The 16,332-nt window shown below is 53.4% G+C and overlaps 1 protein-coding gene and 1 long non-coding RNA gene across 2 annotated transcripts; one reads left to right on the top strand and one right to left on the bottom strand.

Annotated features, from left to right (window-relative positions):
* The first annotated feature begins 974 nt into the window (after positions 1-974).
* DES (desmin) lies at positions 975-8,682 on the top strand. The gene is made up of 9 exons (XM_067740483.1): positions 975-1,642; positions 2,905-2,965; positions 3,087-3,182; positions 3,298-3,459; positions 3,616-3,741; positions 4,150-4,370; positions 6,008-6,051; positions 7,587-7,669; positions 7,883-8,682. Exons 1-9 carry the CDS (start codon positions 1,065-1,067, stop codon positions 7,922-7,924), a joined length of 1,413 nt encoding a protein of 470 aa, XP_067596584.1. The 5' UTR covers positions 975-1,064; the 3' UTR covers positions 7,925-8,682.
* Positions 8,683-14,036: 5,354 nt separating this feature from the next.
* Positions 14,037-16,306, bottom strand: LOC137226179 (uncharacterized). Its single transcript, XR_010944245.1, has 2 exons — positions 15,860-16,306; positions 14,037-14,413 (listed from the first exon to the last, which is right to left on the bottom strand). It is a non-coding gene; the product is annotated as an uncharacterized lncRNA (long non-coding RNA).
* Between the last annotated feature and the right edge of the window lie 26 nt (positions 16,307-16,332).

Here is a 16,332-nt window from a genome sequence, read left to right as displayed (position 1 = left end):
CAGCTCTGGTATTTGGGACTGGCAGGCAGCTGTTGCTGCCAGGGAGATGGCTGGGTCGACATGAGGCTCCTGACAAAACACAAACCCCTGGTGTGTGTGGGCGTGGGCGTGGGTGGTGTGAGGAGGGGGATGAATCAGGGAGGGGGTGGGGGAGGGCTCAAGGCGGGCAGAAGGCAGGCGAAGCTGGTGGTGCGGGGTTGAGAGTGTACAGTTATGTTATAATTGTTATAATTGGAAACTGAGAGCCTACCAGGCCCTTTCTGGAAGTCACCCTGTTGTTTATAAACTTGAGGCCCTGCCCTCACCCGGAGTGGGGAGGAAAAGGGCCTTCACTAGTTCAGAGGGAAACTGAGGCTGGGAGCTGGAACCCAGGGGCTAGTGGACACACCTGAGCAGGAGGGCTCTGGCGGGGATGGCTGAGTGCCCCGGGCTGGTCCCCCCCATCCTCCCTGCCTGTCTAGAGACACTCATCCTCTAGGCCTGGCTAGTGGGCTCGGGGTCTTTGCCTGAGCCCTCCTGAATGTTCGCCACTTTCAGAGACTCTTTAGAAAAAAAGGTGATTTGGAGCCTTTCTTGGAAATAGGCCTTGTCCCTTCAGGAAATGACCCAAAGTATCTGCTTGCAGCAAAAAGGAGCCCCTCAAACTACATGGAAGCGTCTCCCCTGCTCTCTCCCCTGCCCGCAGGCAGGCGGGCCTACCTGGGGGCTCCAGACATGCTTGAGCCCTGGGTGAGGCGATTGGCAGGCCTGCCCATCTTCTGCCCCCCTAGGTCCACCAGCCTCTCCCACGCCCCTCAGGGGGCCCCCACCCGCCGGCTGAGGGGCGAAGCCTTCTTGCGGGGGAGCTGGCCTCCCTGCCCCCACGCCAGAGGCCGCCCTTTCCTGGCAGGACAGCGGGATCCTGCAGCTGTCAGGGGAGGGGCGGCGGGGGCTGATGTCAGGACGCATACAAATAGTGCCGACGGCCTGGGGCCCTGTCTCCCCTCGCCGCAGCCACTCTCCGGCCGGCCGCCCACCGCTTCCTCCTCCGCGCAGCGCCGCCCAGCCTCGCCCTCGCCGCCACCATGAGCCAGGCCTACTCGTCCAGCCAGCGCGTGTCCTCCTACCGCCGCACCTTCGGCGGGGCCCCGGGCTTCCCGCTCGGCTCCCCGCTGAGCTCGCCGGTGTTCCCGCGTGCGGGCTTCGGCACCAAGGGCTCCTCGAGCTCGGTGACATCCCGCGTGTACCAGGTGTCGCGCACGTCGGGCGGGGCCGGGGGCCTGGGGTCGCTGCGGGCCAGCCGGCTGGGGGCAACCCGCGCGCCCTCCTCCTACGGCGCGGGCGAGCTGCTGGACTTCTCGCTGGCCGACGCCGTGAACCAGGAGTTCCTGACCACGCGCACCAACGAGAAGGTGGAGCTTCAGGAGCTCAACGATCGCTTCGCCAACTACATAGAGAAGGTGCGCTTCCTGGAGCAGCAGAACGCGGCGCTCGCTGCCGAGGTGAACCGGCTCAAGGGCCGGGAGCCGACGCGGGTGGCCGAGATCTACGAGGAGGAGCTGCGCGAGCTGCGGCGCCAGGTGGAGGTGCTCACCAACCAGCGCGCCCGCGTCGACGTCGAGCGGGACAACCTGCTGGACGACCTGCAGCGGCTCAAGGCCAAGTGAGGACCCAGCGCTCCCAGAACCCCCCTCTCCATGGGCTGGGCGCGGGACGCTAGGCCTGGGGCTGGGTCCAGCTGTCAGCACCCTGTCGTATGTACCCAGGGAGAGGGTCGTCTACCTGTGTCTCCCCAGGAGGGGAGAGGGACGCCAGGTCTCTCCCCTGTGCCCGCAGTCTGCAAACGAGGAATTTTCTTGGGGACATCATGTGTTGGAAACGGGAGACCTTGGGAGACCAGGTGCTTCTTAAAAAAGCATCTTAAGTTGCTGGGGGTTGGGCAGGCACATGAATGGAGAAAGGAGGCCCATGTGCAGTCAGAGGGAGAGGGGAGGTTGGTAGGAGACAAGGAAATCTGGGGCCAGCAGTAGCTGTCAGCTCATCTGTGATGAGGCCCTGCGGATGGGGGTAGAGAGGGCATCTTGGCCCCTGGGCCCGGCTGAAGCTTTCCAGGGGGGAGCGATAAGCTAGAGGAAAGCGGAGAGTGGGTGGGGGCCGCAGCCCTTAGAAAGCTTGGAGGACCAGATGGTGGGCTCCACCAGGCTCCCAGTATGTACAGGCAGCAAATGTAGTGAGCCGAGTCACTGGCCCACTACCCAGGTCACAAATGTTAAATGAACACCTGCGTGGGCCAGGCTGGGGCTGGGGCCTGGGAACGCAGAGGTGGATAAAATAGACATGGTTCTTGGACCTCCCTGGTGGCGCAGAGGTTGGGAGTCTGCCTGCCAGTGCAGGGGACAGGGGTTCGAGCCCTGGTCCGGGAAGATCCCACATGCTGCGGTTCGAGCCCTGGTCCGGGAAGATCCCACATGCAACTAAGCCTGTGCACCACAACTACTGAGCCTGCGCTCTAGAGCCCGCGAGCCACAACTACTAAAACCCGCAACAAGAGAAGCAGCCACCGCAATGAGAGGCCCGTGCACAACCAAGAGTAGCCCCTGCAACTAGAGAAAGCCCGTGCACAGCAACAAAGACCCAATGCAGCCAAAAATAAATAAATATTAAAAACAAACAAACAAAAAATAGACATGGTTCTTAACCCCAGGGAGGTCACAATCTGGTGGGGACAGACTTCCAGGGTGTGGCTCCAGGGCAGAGATTGGGCCACTTCCTGTTCCCTCCCTGTGTGGGCGGGGCCTCCTGTCTCTATCCAGCAGCCAGGCCTCCTTTCTCTGTCCTGAGCCCACTCCCTGGACAGCCCCCAGTCAGTCTTCTCCACTGCCAGTTTTATGCCCACCAACTGTCTGTCCTGCCTGTCTCTGCCAGGATGCAAGAGGAAATTCAGCTGAAAGAAGAAGCGGAGAACAATTTGGCTGCTTTCCGAGCGGTGAGCCCTCTTTGGTCCCCCAGCAGCCGTACCCCTTCTGTCCCCTCTGTGTCGCCCTTGGTCTCCCTCTGCCCTGACCGGGTGATCAGTGACCCTCTCCCTCTCACTTGACCTTCACCAGGATGTGGATGCAGCCACTCTAGCTCGAATTGACCTGGAGCGCAGGATTGAATCTCTCAACGAGGAAATTGCGTTCCTTAAGAAAGTGCACGAAGAGGTATGCCCTTGTGAAAGCAGCTGGAAGGGGGGTGGTGGTGCTGGGCTCTGGGAATGGGGGTGTGAGGATACGTGCGGGGCCTGGTCGGGGACTGAAGCCCAGCTGTACCCTGCAGGAGATCCGTGAGCTGCAAGCCCAGCTTCAGGAACAGCAGGTCCAGGTGGAGGTGGACATGTCCAAGCCAGACCTCACGGCTGCCCTCAGGGACATCCGGGCTCAGTATGAGACCATCGCGGCTAAGAACATCTCGGAAGCCGAGGAGTGGTACAAGTCAAAGGTGGGACTCTGGCCCCTCTGGCCCCCTCAATCCCAGTTTGGAGGTACTTCCTATGGCTCCATCTTTGGGGAGGAGGGTGATCCTGGGGTCTCCATGCTCCCTTGCCCACCCCTACCTGTGTCCTGGTCATCTCAGGGACCCTCTCTTTGCCCTTAGGTGTCTGACCTGACCCAGGCAGCCAACAAGAACAATGATGCGCTGCGCCAGGCCAAACAGGAGATGATGGAGTATCGCCACCAGATCCAGTCCTACACTTGCGAGATCGACGCCCTCAAGGGCACTGTGAGTCCCTGCCCACCTTGCCTGGTCTAGCCCTTCCTGTCTGCAGCTCACACTCTGTGACCTCGGGCCCATCATAGAGTCTCTGTCTGCTCAAATCTACCACAGGGATAAAAAAGATAGGTGGATTCCCATTGGGGCTGTCAGGAATCATGGGACTCCTGCATGGAGGCGAGGAGGCCAAACAGTCATGCTCCCTTGTATCAGTTCTGTTCTCTGAGTTTCCACATGAGACTTCATTTGAGTTCATAGTTCCCTGGCTCAGAAGAGTTTGACAAGCCCTAGACTTGGCCATCTGGTGTTGCCTCCCAGCCCTGAGGCTGTGCCTCTCTCCATCCTGGGCCCCGAGTGTCCCCCCGCTACCCCGCCCCACTGCAGCCTGTCCTTGACCCGGGCGCCCCTCCCCTGCAGAACGACTCGCTGATGAGGCAGATGCGAGAGCTGGAGGAACGCTTTGCTAGTGAGGCCGGCGGCTACCAGGACAACATCGCACGCCTGGAGGAGGAGATCCGACACCTCAAGGATGAGATGGCCCGCCACCTGCGCGAGTACCAGGACCTGCTCAATGTCAAGATGGCCTTGGACGTGGAGATTGCCACCTACCGGAAGCTGCTGGAGGGCGAGGAGAGCCGGTGAGGGGCTGGCCGTGGGCTACTGGGGGGTGCTGGGGGCCCATTCCTGCCCTGAAGCGGGGCTCGGGATCACCTTCACAAGATCTGGAAACAATATTATACAAGTCCACCACTCTGCTAATTGCAGAGAATTAACCAAGGCCACCTGGGTAAAAAGTGATTTAATTAATAGCTTTTATAAAAAGAGAAGTATAAGTATTCCCACATCCATCTTCAGAATTAAGAACCAGCAGCATAAAACCATATTCAGCAACCAGTAATAAACCATCACTGCCAATCAAGAGAGAGATGGAAGCACAGCGGGGAATGATGAGGAAGGAAAGGGAGGGGGCAGATAGAGACAAATAGAGACAGAGGGGCTTGGACACGATAGGCTAAGAGAGAAGGTGCGGAGACTCGTGCTCAGAGGGTGCACACACACGCACATGCACGTGTATACGCACACATATGCTCATAGGAAAAGAAACAATGATACGCTCAGAGCAAATCACCTCTAGACACAGAAAACAACATACAACCAGAAAGGGACACGAGGGAACCTTCTTGATTGATGGAAACGTTCTATATCTTGATTTCGACTGGTGGTTACATGTTTGTAGACACTGCTCAAAACTCACTGGATTGCACACTAAAGATCTATGCATTTCACTATGTAGACTTTTTTAATATAAATTTATTTTATTTATTTATTTTATTTATTTTTGGCTGCGTTGGTTCTTCATTGCTGCGTGTGGGCTTTCTGTAGTTGTGGCGAGCGGGGGTTACTCTTCATTGTGGTGCGTGGGCTTCTCATTGCAGTGGCTTCTCTTGTTGTGGAACACAGGCTGTAGGCGCAGGGGCTTCAGTAGTTGTGGCATGTGGGCTCAGTAGTTGTGGCACGCAGGCTCAGTAGTTGTGGTGCACGGGCTTAGTTGCTCCATGGTATGTGGGATCTTCCCAGACCAGGGCTCGAACCCACGTCCCTTGCATTGGCAGGCGGATTCTTAACCACTGCACCACCAAGGAAGCCCCTTCACTATGTAAACTTATCATCAATTAATAACAGGTCAATTACTCAACAAAATGATGCCCATTGATACTCACAAAAATGATAAAATCTGAAGTTTAAAAAGATTGGCAGACATATTTAGATACAGATTTATACAAAGAAAGATTTCAGATATTGTAGAATAACATCTGCATATAATGACCCCTTAAGTGGCATTGCATTTTCCCAGCACTAGGCATAAATGGGGGTGGCAGCTCCTGGAACTTGCCCTCAGATGAATGGGCCAGAGGTTCCCAGCCTGCCTGGAGGGTGGGCACACACGGTGGATGTCACCCACAGCTGCCGTTGATACACCCTGCAGTGCCGAGGGCAAGAAGCAAATCCTGGTGCAGTGGAGGGTGCAGTGGGGTCGGGGGTTCTGGTGTCACACCAGCAGGTCAGAGATGGAATGGGTGATCCTTCCAGAAGGGACAGTTCCTGGGACAGCTGGAGTTGGCCTTTGGCCCCATGCCCCAAGCAGTGTTGAAGTCAGTGGGACTGGGACAGCTGAGGATGGTGTTTACAGAGGACCAGGGCAAGCTTTGAGGGGTGGTCACAGAGAGAGATGGAGGGTCCTAACCCTTTGGGGGCTTGGTCTCTCCCCTTTCAGGATCAACCTCCCTATCCAGACCTTCTCTGCCCTCAACTTCCGAGGTGAGTGCATGTTGGCAAGTGGAGGCTGGGGTGGCAGGGGATAGGAGTCCAGCGTGGGCACTGCCCAAGGCCAGCCAGGAGGGGAGGATAGAACCGTAGGGACAGGGCTGGGGTCTGGGGAAGAGAAAGGGGGCTGCTACAGGAGGACGGGGGAGTTTAGGTAGAGGCGCCTTCTAACAGAGGGAGCTTTTAATTTTATTTTATTTCATGGTATTGTATTGCATGACCATGTCCCCTGCACCTTCTGGGAGTATTGAATGGCCACTAGTTTCTGTTTCCGAATATGCCCAAACTCCAAGGTACCAGGGGTGTCCTTGGGGACCAAGCATCAGGAGCATCTAGAACCACATATCCTGGGCTACAAGGCACCCACCACTCACTGTCTGTTTGGCAAGTTGCCAAGCACTCCCCCCACCCCCGCCCCTGCCCCCAGCTGCTTGTTGAACACCTCCAGTTTGCTGGAGCAAGACGTTGGGTGCATGCTTTAAAAAATGAAGCCAAACCTTAGCAAAGCCAAACAATTAAAAGAACGAACTCCTAGGGCATTCTGCCATTCTGATGTTAGTAATATGCAGATCGAGTGGTTTCCAAACCCCAGAGAGCAGAAAAACATGCTATAATAATACGTTAGGAAGCAAGCTGGAGTCCTTGGCAGCTTCGCCTTTCCTAGATCAAACCTTTTATGTATTCGATGTTCATTTTCATCAGGAAAAAATACACGCTGTGCTTCACCGAGTCACAATGTTCATCACATGCTGGTTGCCTGCTAAGGAGAGTCACCAACACCAAACTCATAATACCAAGGACCTAGATTTGACCCTTCCCATAAAACTCAGAACATCTCTTTTCAGTTAGTAGTTTATCCAGACACCAAGTGTGAGCCTTGCATTTCAAATCGCTTAATGCTTTTACAAGCCAATAATTCTGGGCCATTATAGGGAAAGTACCATCGTTACCATTTAACAGTGGGGAAACTGAGGCACAGAGGGACAAGTGACTGGCCAAGGGCACCGTGAATCAGTGACTGACTCCTCTCCATCTCTCTTTCATTAAGACATCAAACTGCTCATCTGGAGTCTTAAGGGGGCTGGGTACCATGAGGTCCTCCAAAAGAGTATCTTGGTTCTGGGCTTTGGGGTCCCGTCAGGGTACAAATTCATGCAGGGCTCTCCTGCAGCCAGGGGTGTAGAGGGAGCGAGGAGGTGTGTGTGTTGGGGGGTGGGGGGGGTGGGAATGCTGGGCGGCCTGGGCCTCGGGGATCCCCTGCCGCCCTGAACCCACTGCACCCGGAGCATATCTGTTGGCTCCTGACCTTATCCCAGCCCTGGGACAGGTCCCTGGGTCTGCAGAGCCACCTGTTGGGTGCTGGGCTTAAGGACAGGTGAGGACATTTTGCTGAAAAAGTAACAGACCCATCTTGAGGGGTTGGGTGTCTTCCGGGCTCTGCCCGGTGGGACCAGGGAAGGACTCCCAGCCACAGGAAGAGCCCAGGTGTGGCCTTGGTCAGGCTGAGTATGTGGATGGATCTGTTATAGAAACAAGCCCCGAGCAAAGGGGTTCTGAGGTCCATACCAAGAAGACAGTGATGATCAAGACCATTGAGACCCGGGACGGGGAGGTAAGTGGTCTGCCTGGTCCCCTTACCCTTGGAGGGGGGCCTCTGGGGTGTGTCCGGGGGGCTGTCAGCCAGGTGCTTTCCACCAGCTGTGCTGGTTCAGGCTCCTGCCTGGGGTCAGAGGGGATCCTGCTGTGCTGGGGTGGAGGTGGCCCAGGGCCATGGCTCCGTTCTCTGGCCAGCACTGGGTTAGACTGGGTTTCTCTTCCTCTCCAGGTCGTCAGTGAGGCCACACAGCAACAACACGAGGTGCTCTAAAGCCAGAGACCCCTCTGCCATCAGAGACCGTCCTCACCCCTGTCCTCACTGCCTCCTAAAGCCAACTTCCTTCTATCCCAGGGCACCACACCCAGACACAGTGCTCCCCTCACAGCCTCTGACCCCTGCTCACCGACCAGCCCTCCCTCACAGGGGACGTGGCCGAACCCTCCCAGGCACAGGGAGCCCCCCGCTGTATGAGGTGTGGATGTTGGAAGTGAGTGAGCCTGGCCCTCAGCTGCCCTCGTAGTGTGCTGGGCAGAGCCGGGATGGAGACAAGGCACAGCAGTGACCCTGCCCCTCCCACACCTGTGACCTCAGGCTCTAGCCCCTGGCTTTGGAGAGGACTCCAGCGCAGGGTGTAGGGACCCCGCAGGGTCAGGCTCAAGCCCCATGGACCTCCCCCACGCCCCCTCCCCAGCCTGAGTCAGAAAGGGCCGCATCCTCAGCAAGCCGGGCAGGTGACTAGGGACACAGCCCTCTGCGGAGGCTGTGGGGCTTGAGACTGACCCCGTGGTCCATTACTTTCCCAGGGTGGACTTAGAAAGCAGGGGCTGCAAGAGGGAACCCCCGAAGGTGCCAGATGTGGGAGCAGGAGATTCAGAAGGAGAGAGGGTGGGCGAGATGCTAGAGAGAAGAGAGGAGAGAGGCAGAGAGCGGTCTCAGGCAGGTGGCCGGGGTGCCCACTTCCCTGTGCCTCCCCCTCCCCTGCTGCAGAGGCTCTGGACAGAAACAATAAAATGAAAAGCACAAGCCTAGCATGGCCTCTACTGTCTTGGCTGCCAGGTCTCCTCTGGGGAACCCCAGGGCCCCGTCGCACCACCTCATGAGATGGACTGTGTGCTGCCTTCCTGCCCAGCTAGACTGTCCCCCGGGGCCTCTCACCCCTTCTGTCCCCAGAGCCTTCCAGCCTTGCTGTATGTGTGTAGCATATGGGGGAGGGGGCTGGGCAGGGGGCTTTGGTTGGGGAATCACAGATACCTCTCCTTAGGCCCCAGTTCCAGGACTGACCCCACAGACTGGCTCTGAAGTAGGGCTCCCCCGGTCCCTTTCCTAAAGAAACTTACACTTTCTTCCCCCTAAACCTGCATCTTTTAAGCTCAAAGCCAGATTCAGGAAAAATAACAATGTTAAGAAAAATAGAAAGCTCTATCTTGTTCTTGGAGAAGAAGACTCGATACTCTAAAGATGTGATGTCAAGTCATCCTATGTTAATTTATAATTTCAATGCAATACAATCTCAATTAAAATACCAAAGGGAAATATGGGGAGAATTTGGGAAGATGGGAGGGGAAGGTAGGACATATTAAAAAAAAAGGAAATCATGGAGTGAAACGTTAACACAGGTACGTTAAAGGTTTCTGTGGGGAAACCTTAATTATTCAATATAGGGCGTGGGGGCATTTGGGTAGCCCTGGGCGAGAGCAGGAGTGAAAGCTGTCTGTCTTTTCACTGCTTCCAAAAAATAACTTCCAGGTGGACAGAGATTTAGGAAGCTTGATGGATCCATGTAGGTCTCAGCTTTCCAGCCACTCCTCAGATTTAAGGGGTTACACTTTAGAGGTGGGAAGAGGGTAGAGATCACAAACGTGATAAATTCGGACAGTCTGTAGGTGAAATAACTCTAATGGGGTTTTCCTCTTAAAGTCCCTGGTGTGCCATTCCTAACTGGCTTTTTCCAGAAGCTTCCAAAGCCTTTCTGGTGGGACTTTCTCCCCCTCCTTGGATGTGGCCTTGGCTCACAAGTTGCCAGGCTCCCCCTCTAGCTTGTGTGGTCCCTCCCTCCAGGAAGGACCCCTTCTTTGACGTATGCTATCCTTCACCTTGCCCTGGGAGCATCTGGGGCTATACCCCATGTCCACACCCTCTGTCACTGGTGATTAAGGTCCCTTTCTTTCCCCCCCAATTCTCCAATGGAGTGAGCCCTGCAGGCCCCAGAATGCCCCCAATCAACTGGTGGTGGAACCCCAAATGAAATTAGAAGTAGCATTTTCTGTGTCTGCACAGTGGGATCAAGGAGGAGGGACGGGTGAGGGGCTTCTTAACCTCGAGCTTGTTGGGGGTGCTGGAATCAGAGCTAGTCTCTCTGTGAGAGAAACACCTGGGTGAGGTGGGCCCGAGTGGATAAGTGGTGGTGTGTGTGTATCTGTGAGTAATCTCCGGAGCCTCTCACTTCTTTCTTCTTTCCCCTGAATGAGTTCCATGCGCTTACCTACCCCACAAAGGATAAAGGGACACAGAGGTCAGAGAAGGTCTTAGAGTCATCCCTGCCTTCCCATAAAAGGCTTAGGTGCAGGGACTTCGCTGGTGGCGCAGTGGATAAGAATCCGCCTGCCGATGCAGGGGACAACTAAACCCGTGAGCCACAACTACTGAAGCCCGTGTGCCTAGAGCCTGTGCTCTGCAACAAGAGAAGCCACCGCAAGGAGAAGCCTGCGCACCACAAAGAAGAGTAGCCCCGGCTCGCCACATCTAGAGAAAGCCCGCGTGCAGCAACAAAGACCCAACGCAGCCAAACATAAATAAAATTAAATCTTAAAAAAAAAAAAAAAAAAAAGCTTATGTGCAGACTGGTCACTAAGAAGGAGAGAGTGTAGGACTTTTAGACTCTCAGATCCAGACCTCAGAGTCCCCCAAGCAATGACCTCTACAATGTGGAAATCCCCTCCCCAGCCTTGTCCCACACCTTGATGAGCAGTCCTCAGGCTCTGCTTGAATGTCTCTGGGTCCGAGAACACAGTGCCTCCTCGGTAGCCCCTTCTAGCTGGGACAGCTCTGAAGGTCAGAAAGTCCTTCCTTCTCGGCACACATCTGCCCCTGTGACGGCTATCCACCTGTCCTCAGAGAAGAGGGGAGGCTCAGGCGAAAGCATTCTCTGAGCAGAGCCTTCCTGGGACTGGAGAGTCTGGAGATTCTAAGCCCTCTGCTTTGTCTTTCTCCTTAGGAGCTGAGCAGTGACCCAGGAATCTAGGGCAGAGGAGACTGATGTGGGGCTCCCAGAGAATGGACAAAAATAAACCAAAAAGGATCTGGGTCTCATGTGGTCATACACATACACCCAGACCTTCAGTGTGCCCTCACCCCGTGCCCACACATGCACCCCATCATGGCCGTGACAAAACCTCTCCCTGCTCCTTGGGACACTGGCATCTCCTCCTTCAAGACTCTGCAACCACCAGGTGTTCATTCACCCTTGGCATTGCTGGGTTTTACCTCCTTCAGCCATGAGTCGTGGGGGAAGGGGAAGGGAGTTAGAAGATCAAAGTAGTGGTGCTCCAGTGGGAGCATATGAGGTGGGGTTGAGCCCTCGGTCCTGTCTTCTGCTCCTCTGTACCCTACCCACAGCACCTCTGGACCTTCTGCCCTCCTGAGCCTAACCAGAAGACAGTGGGGTGTGTGATTAACCAGAAATCATGCAGTTGGAAGTATTTTATTTTCACTTTTTTTTTTTTTTTTGAGGTATGCAGGGTTCTCACTGTTGTGGCCTCTCCCGTCGCGGAGCACAGGCTCCGGACGCACAGGCTCAGCGGCCATGGCTCATGGGCCTAGCTGCTCCGCGGCATGCGGGATCTTCCCGGACCGGGGCACGAACCTGTGTCCCCTGCATCGGCAGGTGGACTCTCAACCACTGCGCCACCAGGGAAGTCCTATTTTTACTTTTGAATACAAGCAACAAAAGGTTTAATGCGGCATGATGTTTGTTTAATTGTAGAGTACAACCGTATAAATAGAGAGTAACAGATGAGGTCTTAATATGTGTTTGATTCAGTATTTTTTGAGCATATAGACTGTTTTCTAAAGTACTGTGGAGGAAAGTTAAGCTAAATAAAATACACCCTGCCCTCTAGCAGCTCAGAGTGAAATAGGTAATACAGTTCTTATGGAACAGAACCCAGTTGTTACACGTGTTGTTAAAAAAATGTGAAACTCCATGAGAAAAGCAAATAAAAATGCAATACCAGCATGATTATTTTTAAATCTGTAATCAGAATATTGCAAACTCTTCTTAGAAAATCTAGGAAATACAAAATTTATTAAAAGAAAACCAAAATCACTCTACTCAGAGATTAAAAAAAAAAAAAAAAGACCGAATACTGAGAAATGAGAGGGCTCAGGGAGCGCTAACCAGCTTCGCACTGGACCGGTGGGACCAGTTCCAGACCAGCTCAGGCCCCACTTGAGGAGGTGGAGTGGGAAGGATTGTGGAGGCAAATAGGTCCCTAAGCCAAGAACTGAGGTGTCAGTGGGTACTTTCCTACCCTGTCTGTCCACTCTGGCTACCCTGCCACCCCTCTCCCTGGAGACAAATCATTCCACCCATTCACCGCCTCCCTCATTCCTCCTCTGACCACAAGCCTGACCAGGGCACACATGCAAATATATCATAGACCTTTAATTCGACACCTAAAATGTCAGCTACCCAAGGGCAAGATTTTCATTCATTTTATTCACTTCTACATTCCTGGTGCCTGGAAAAGGGCTTGGTCCATAGAAGGTGCCCATCAAATATTTAAATACTTGTTGAGTGACTACCCACTGGGCCCTTTTATTTACTTTTCTCTAAATTAAGTATTTATCAGAAAGGCTGATGGTCCCCACTTCATTCACTGATTCAACAAACAGTGTGCTTTTACCATGTGCCAAGCACATGGTGCATCATTGTGACTTGGAGGAAACTCCCCATAGCCCAGAGAGGTGGGGTGAGCTGTCAAGGTCACACAGCGTATCATTGGCAGAGGAGTACTGGGGCCCCTGCTCCTTGGCCTCCAGAGCGCGGATTTCTTTCCATGACACCACAGGCTTGTGATTGCAAGGCAGGGCAGACTGGCAGTACATACCAGCTCGGTGCCAGGCCACAGGGCACTGTGGGGCCATTCTGAGGGACATATGAGCGCCTTGCAGCCAGCTGCTCTGGGTGAGAGCCCTGGTTAGGGCCTGAGGGCTTCCAGTGCCACAGCTAGTGCAGGCTCCTCCAGGAGAGGGCGTCCGCGACTTGCAAGGGCCTGTACCCTCCCTACCCACACACTCCTGCCCACACCTCAGTGAATGCCGCCATTATGGACATTCAAACAGAAGATGCACAAGCCATGTTCCAGGCTCTGTGCCAGGCCCTTTTAAATAGTTAATATTCATTTTAATATTTAATATACTAATTTAAAGCCATCACAACAACCTACGTCAGATCATGTAATTCCTTGGCTCACAAAATCCTCTGAGATGACTTCTGTTTTCACTAGGAATAAAAAAGCCATGGCCAGGCTTCCCTGGTGGCACAGTGGTTAAGACTCCACCTGCCAATGCAGGGGACACGGGTTCGAGCCCATGAGCCACAACTACTGAGCCTGTGCTCTAGAGCCCGCAAGCCACAACTACTGAGCCTGCAAGCCACAACTACTGAAGCCCGCATGCCAAGAGAAGCCACCTTAATGAGAGGCCTGCGCACCGTAAGGAAGAGTAGCCCCTGCTCGTTGCAACTAAAAAGAAAGCCCGCGTGCAGCAATGAAGACCCAATGCAGACATAAATAAATAAATAAATTTATTTTTTTAAAAAAAGAAAAAGCCATGGCCTACAAGATTCTAGGTTATCTGACCTCTGCTGCTTGTCCGACCTCTTGTCCCTCCAGTCTCCCCGCTCACTCCCTCCAGCCCCGCTGGCCTCCTGGCTCTTCCAGAGCCCACAGGGCCTATCCCACCTCTGTCTGAAGCAGTCTTGCCCAGACTTCTACCCCGTTTGCCTCCCTACCCCTTCAAGATTGGCTCAACTGCTCCTAGCCAGGCCAATTCCCATCATCACCCTGTTTGAAAGTGCAAGTCCCCCACTACACTCCCATCTCCCTTATCCTGCTCCATTTTCCCACAATACTCATATTCTTCTAATGATCTCTATCATTTCTTTATTTCTTTATAGTTGTCTCCTTCCTCGAATATAAGCAACATGGGGGCAGGAACCCTCGTCTGTTTTGTTTGCTGCTATTTCCCTAGTGGCTAGCACAGTGCCAGGCACACAGTAGGAACTCAAAAATGTTTGTTGAATGAATGAGTAAACCCTGAGTTGGGCTACCCCCAATTTATAGATGAGGAAGCTGAGGCTTAGAGATGTTAGGTGACTTGATCAAGACCATACAGTTCATTTATTCAACCAACCAGCCAACCAGCCAACATTTATTTGCAGACCACCTACTGTTTTCCATGCAAATTTCTGAGGCACTGTGGCAGGAAGTTTTGGATTATTGGTTTTTAAAAACAGTCTTGAATCCTTTGGTCTTGGTGTTCCATCTGCTTACAATGTCTTCCCCCACATTTTTACTTTTTAGAATTCAATTTACATTTAAGAATTCAATTCAGCATCAGTGGTTGCCTGGGTTGGCGGAGGGGGCGAGGTTGATTACAAAGGGGATGCTCCAGCCAATCTTTAGGGTGATGAGACTGTCCTGTACGGTCCTGGGGTAGCAGATGCACAGTTGTCTGCATATGTCAGAACCAGGAGACCTGCACATCACAAAGAGTAAAAGCTTTAATGTATGTAAACTAAAACCAAAGATTTTATTCCTCCAGGCTCTTGGTCCCTGTAGGCATAATTCAGTATTTAAATTGTTTCTTCTCTGCCCTCTCCGTGCACACACAGACACAAGCACACTTTGACTTGGGCCTCCCAGAATGACGGGGTGGGGGGCGTGGGGGGTGAATAAGTACCTTTTTCCATCTAATGACTCCCGGCTCCTCCTTTGACTCCCCCCTACCTTTCCCAGGCTTCATCCCTCAGGGCTCAAGGTCAGGCCTGGGTCTCTCACCTAAACATTTTTAAACTTTTTATTTTGTGATAATTGTATATTCACATGCAGTTATGTGAACTAGAAACAATACAAAGGGACTTCCCTGGTGGCCCGTGATTAAGCCTCCGTGCTCCCAATGCAGGGGGCCCAGGTTCGATCCCTGGTCAGGGAACTAGATCCCACATGACGCAACAAAGAGATCGTATGCTGCAACTAAAAGATCCCACATGCTGCAACTAAGGCCTGGCGCAGCCAAATAAAAAAATAAATAAATATTTTTTTAAAACCCCAATACAGAGAGATCCTGTATATCTTTCACCTGTTTTCCCCCAATGGTAACATCTATAGTACAATATCACAACCAGGAAATTGCCATTGATATAGCCCACCTTCTTCAGGTTTTACCAGTTTGCGCACTCAGTGTGTGTGTGTGTGTGTGTGTGTGAACACGTGCATTTAGTCCTGTGCAATTTTACTGCATGTGTAGATTCATATGACTACCACCAGTCAAGATACAGACTGTCTCATCACAAAAGTCTCACTTAGACTTTTAAAAGCAGTAATGTCCTATCTTTTTTTTTTTTTCGTGGTACGCGGGCCTCTCACTGTTGTGGCCTCTCCCATTGTGGAGCACAGGCTCCGGACGCGCAGGCTCAGTGGCCATGGCTCATGGGCCCAGCCGCTCCGCGGCATGTGGGATCTTCCCAGACCGGGGCAGGAACCCGTGTCCCCTGCATTGGCAGGCAGACTCTCAACCACTGCGCCACCAGGGAAGCCCTTTTTTTTTTTTTGTAATGTCCTATCTTGATGTTTCTCAAGGTACAACTCTTAGATGCATCAGAGTCACTGGGCTACTGATGTACCCATTCCTGAGCCCTCCCAGCACCCCATGTTGAACCTGCACCTCTGGGAGTGGAGCCTGGAAATCTGTATTTTTAACAGAGGCCATATTTTGAGAACCATGGGTCTAACTGCCTTCCACATCTCCCATCTCAAATCCACCCTCCACAACTGTGGCTGCTAGAGGGATCCTTGTAAAACACAGCTCTGACCACATTAGCCTACTGTTTAACGCCCTGCCGTGGCCCCCATCAGCCATCAGGATAGAGACCTTAGCAAGCAAAGGTCCTCTTATCAGGCCCCACCTCTCACCTCCACTCACCTCACCCCACTGCGGTTCAATCCCTCCAAACTCCTCTGATTCTTTTTTTGGCTTCGCCGTGGGGCTTGCGGGATCTTAGTCCCCCAACTAGGGTTCGAACTCCGCGCCCTCGGAAATGAAACCGCCGAGTCCTAACCACTGGACCGCCAGGGAAGTTCCCAAAGTCCTCTGATCCTTGGCACACGTCATCTACTTTCGTCATGCTCTGATTTTGGTCACGCGGTTCCCTCTGCCTGGAACATCCTCCCCACTCTTCTCTGCCTGTTGCAACTCTATACAACTACCCATTTTTTACAAATGAGGACTTGGAGCTTGAGAGAGGTTTGATGTCACCCAGTAAGTAAGGGCAGGGAGCCAGTCCACCTGACTCCCTGCTCCAGGTCTTACTGTTCACCACGGCTGTCCTGGAGGCTGGGGGAGGCCACTGGTTCCTCTTCCCCAGGGTCTGCTCACCTCCACTTGGGCCTGCCTGC

The sequence above is a fragment of the Pseudorca crassidens genome, chromosome 6, assembly GCF_039906515.1.
Source record: "Pseudorca crassidens isolate mPseCra1 chromosome 6, mPseCra1.hap1, whole genome shotgun sequence".
Classification (NCBI taxonomy): Eukaryota; Metazoa; Chordata; class Mammalia; order Artiodactyla; family Delphinidae; genus Pseudorca; species Pseudorca crassidens.
This window is presented reverse-complemented; position numbering and strand designations above follow the sequence as displayed.

What these genes read in the sequence shown, in the direction of transcription:
- DES (XM_067740483.1), top strand. Translation starts at nt 1,065, where the DNA reads ATGAGCCAGGCCTACTCGTCCAGCCAGCGCGTGTCCTCCTACCGCCGC. An exon ending in CTGCAGCGGCTCAAGGCCAA is followed by an intron (nt 1,643 to 2,904) that starts GTGAGGACCCAG and finishes TGTCTCTGCCAG; the next exon opens with GATGCAAGAGGAAATTCAGC. An exon ending in TTGAGACCCGGGACGGGGAG is followed by an intron (nt 7,670 to 7,882) that starts GTAAGTGGTCTG and finishes CTTCCTCTCCAG; the next exon opens with GTCGTCAGTGAGGCCACACA.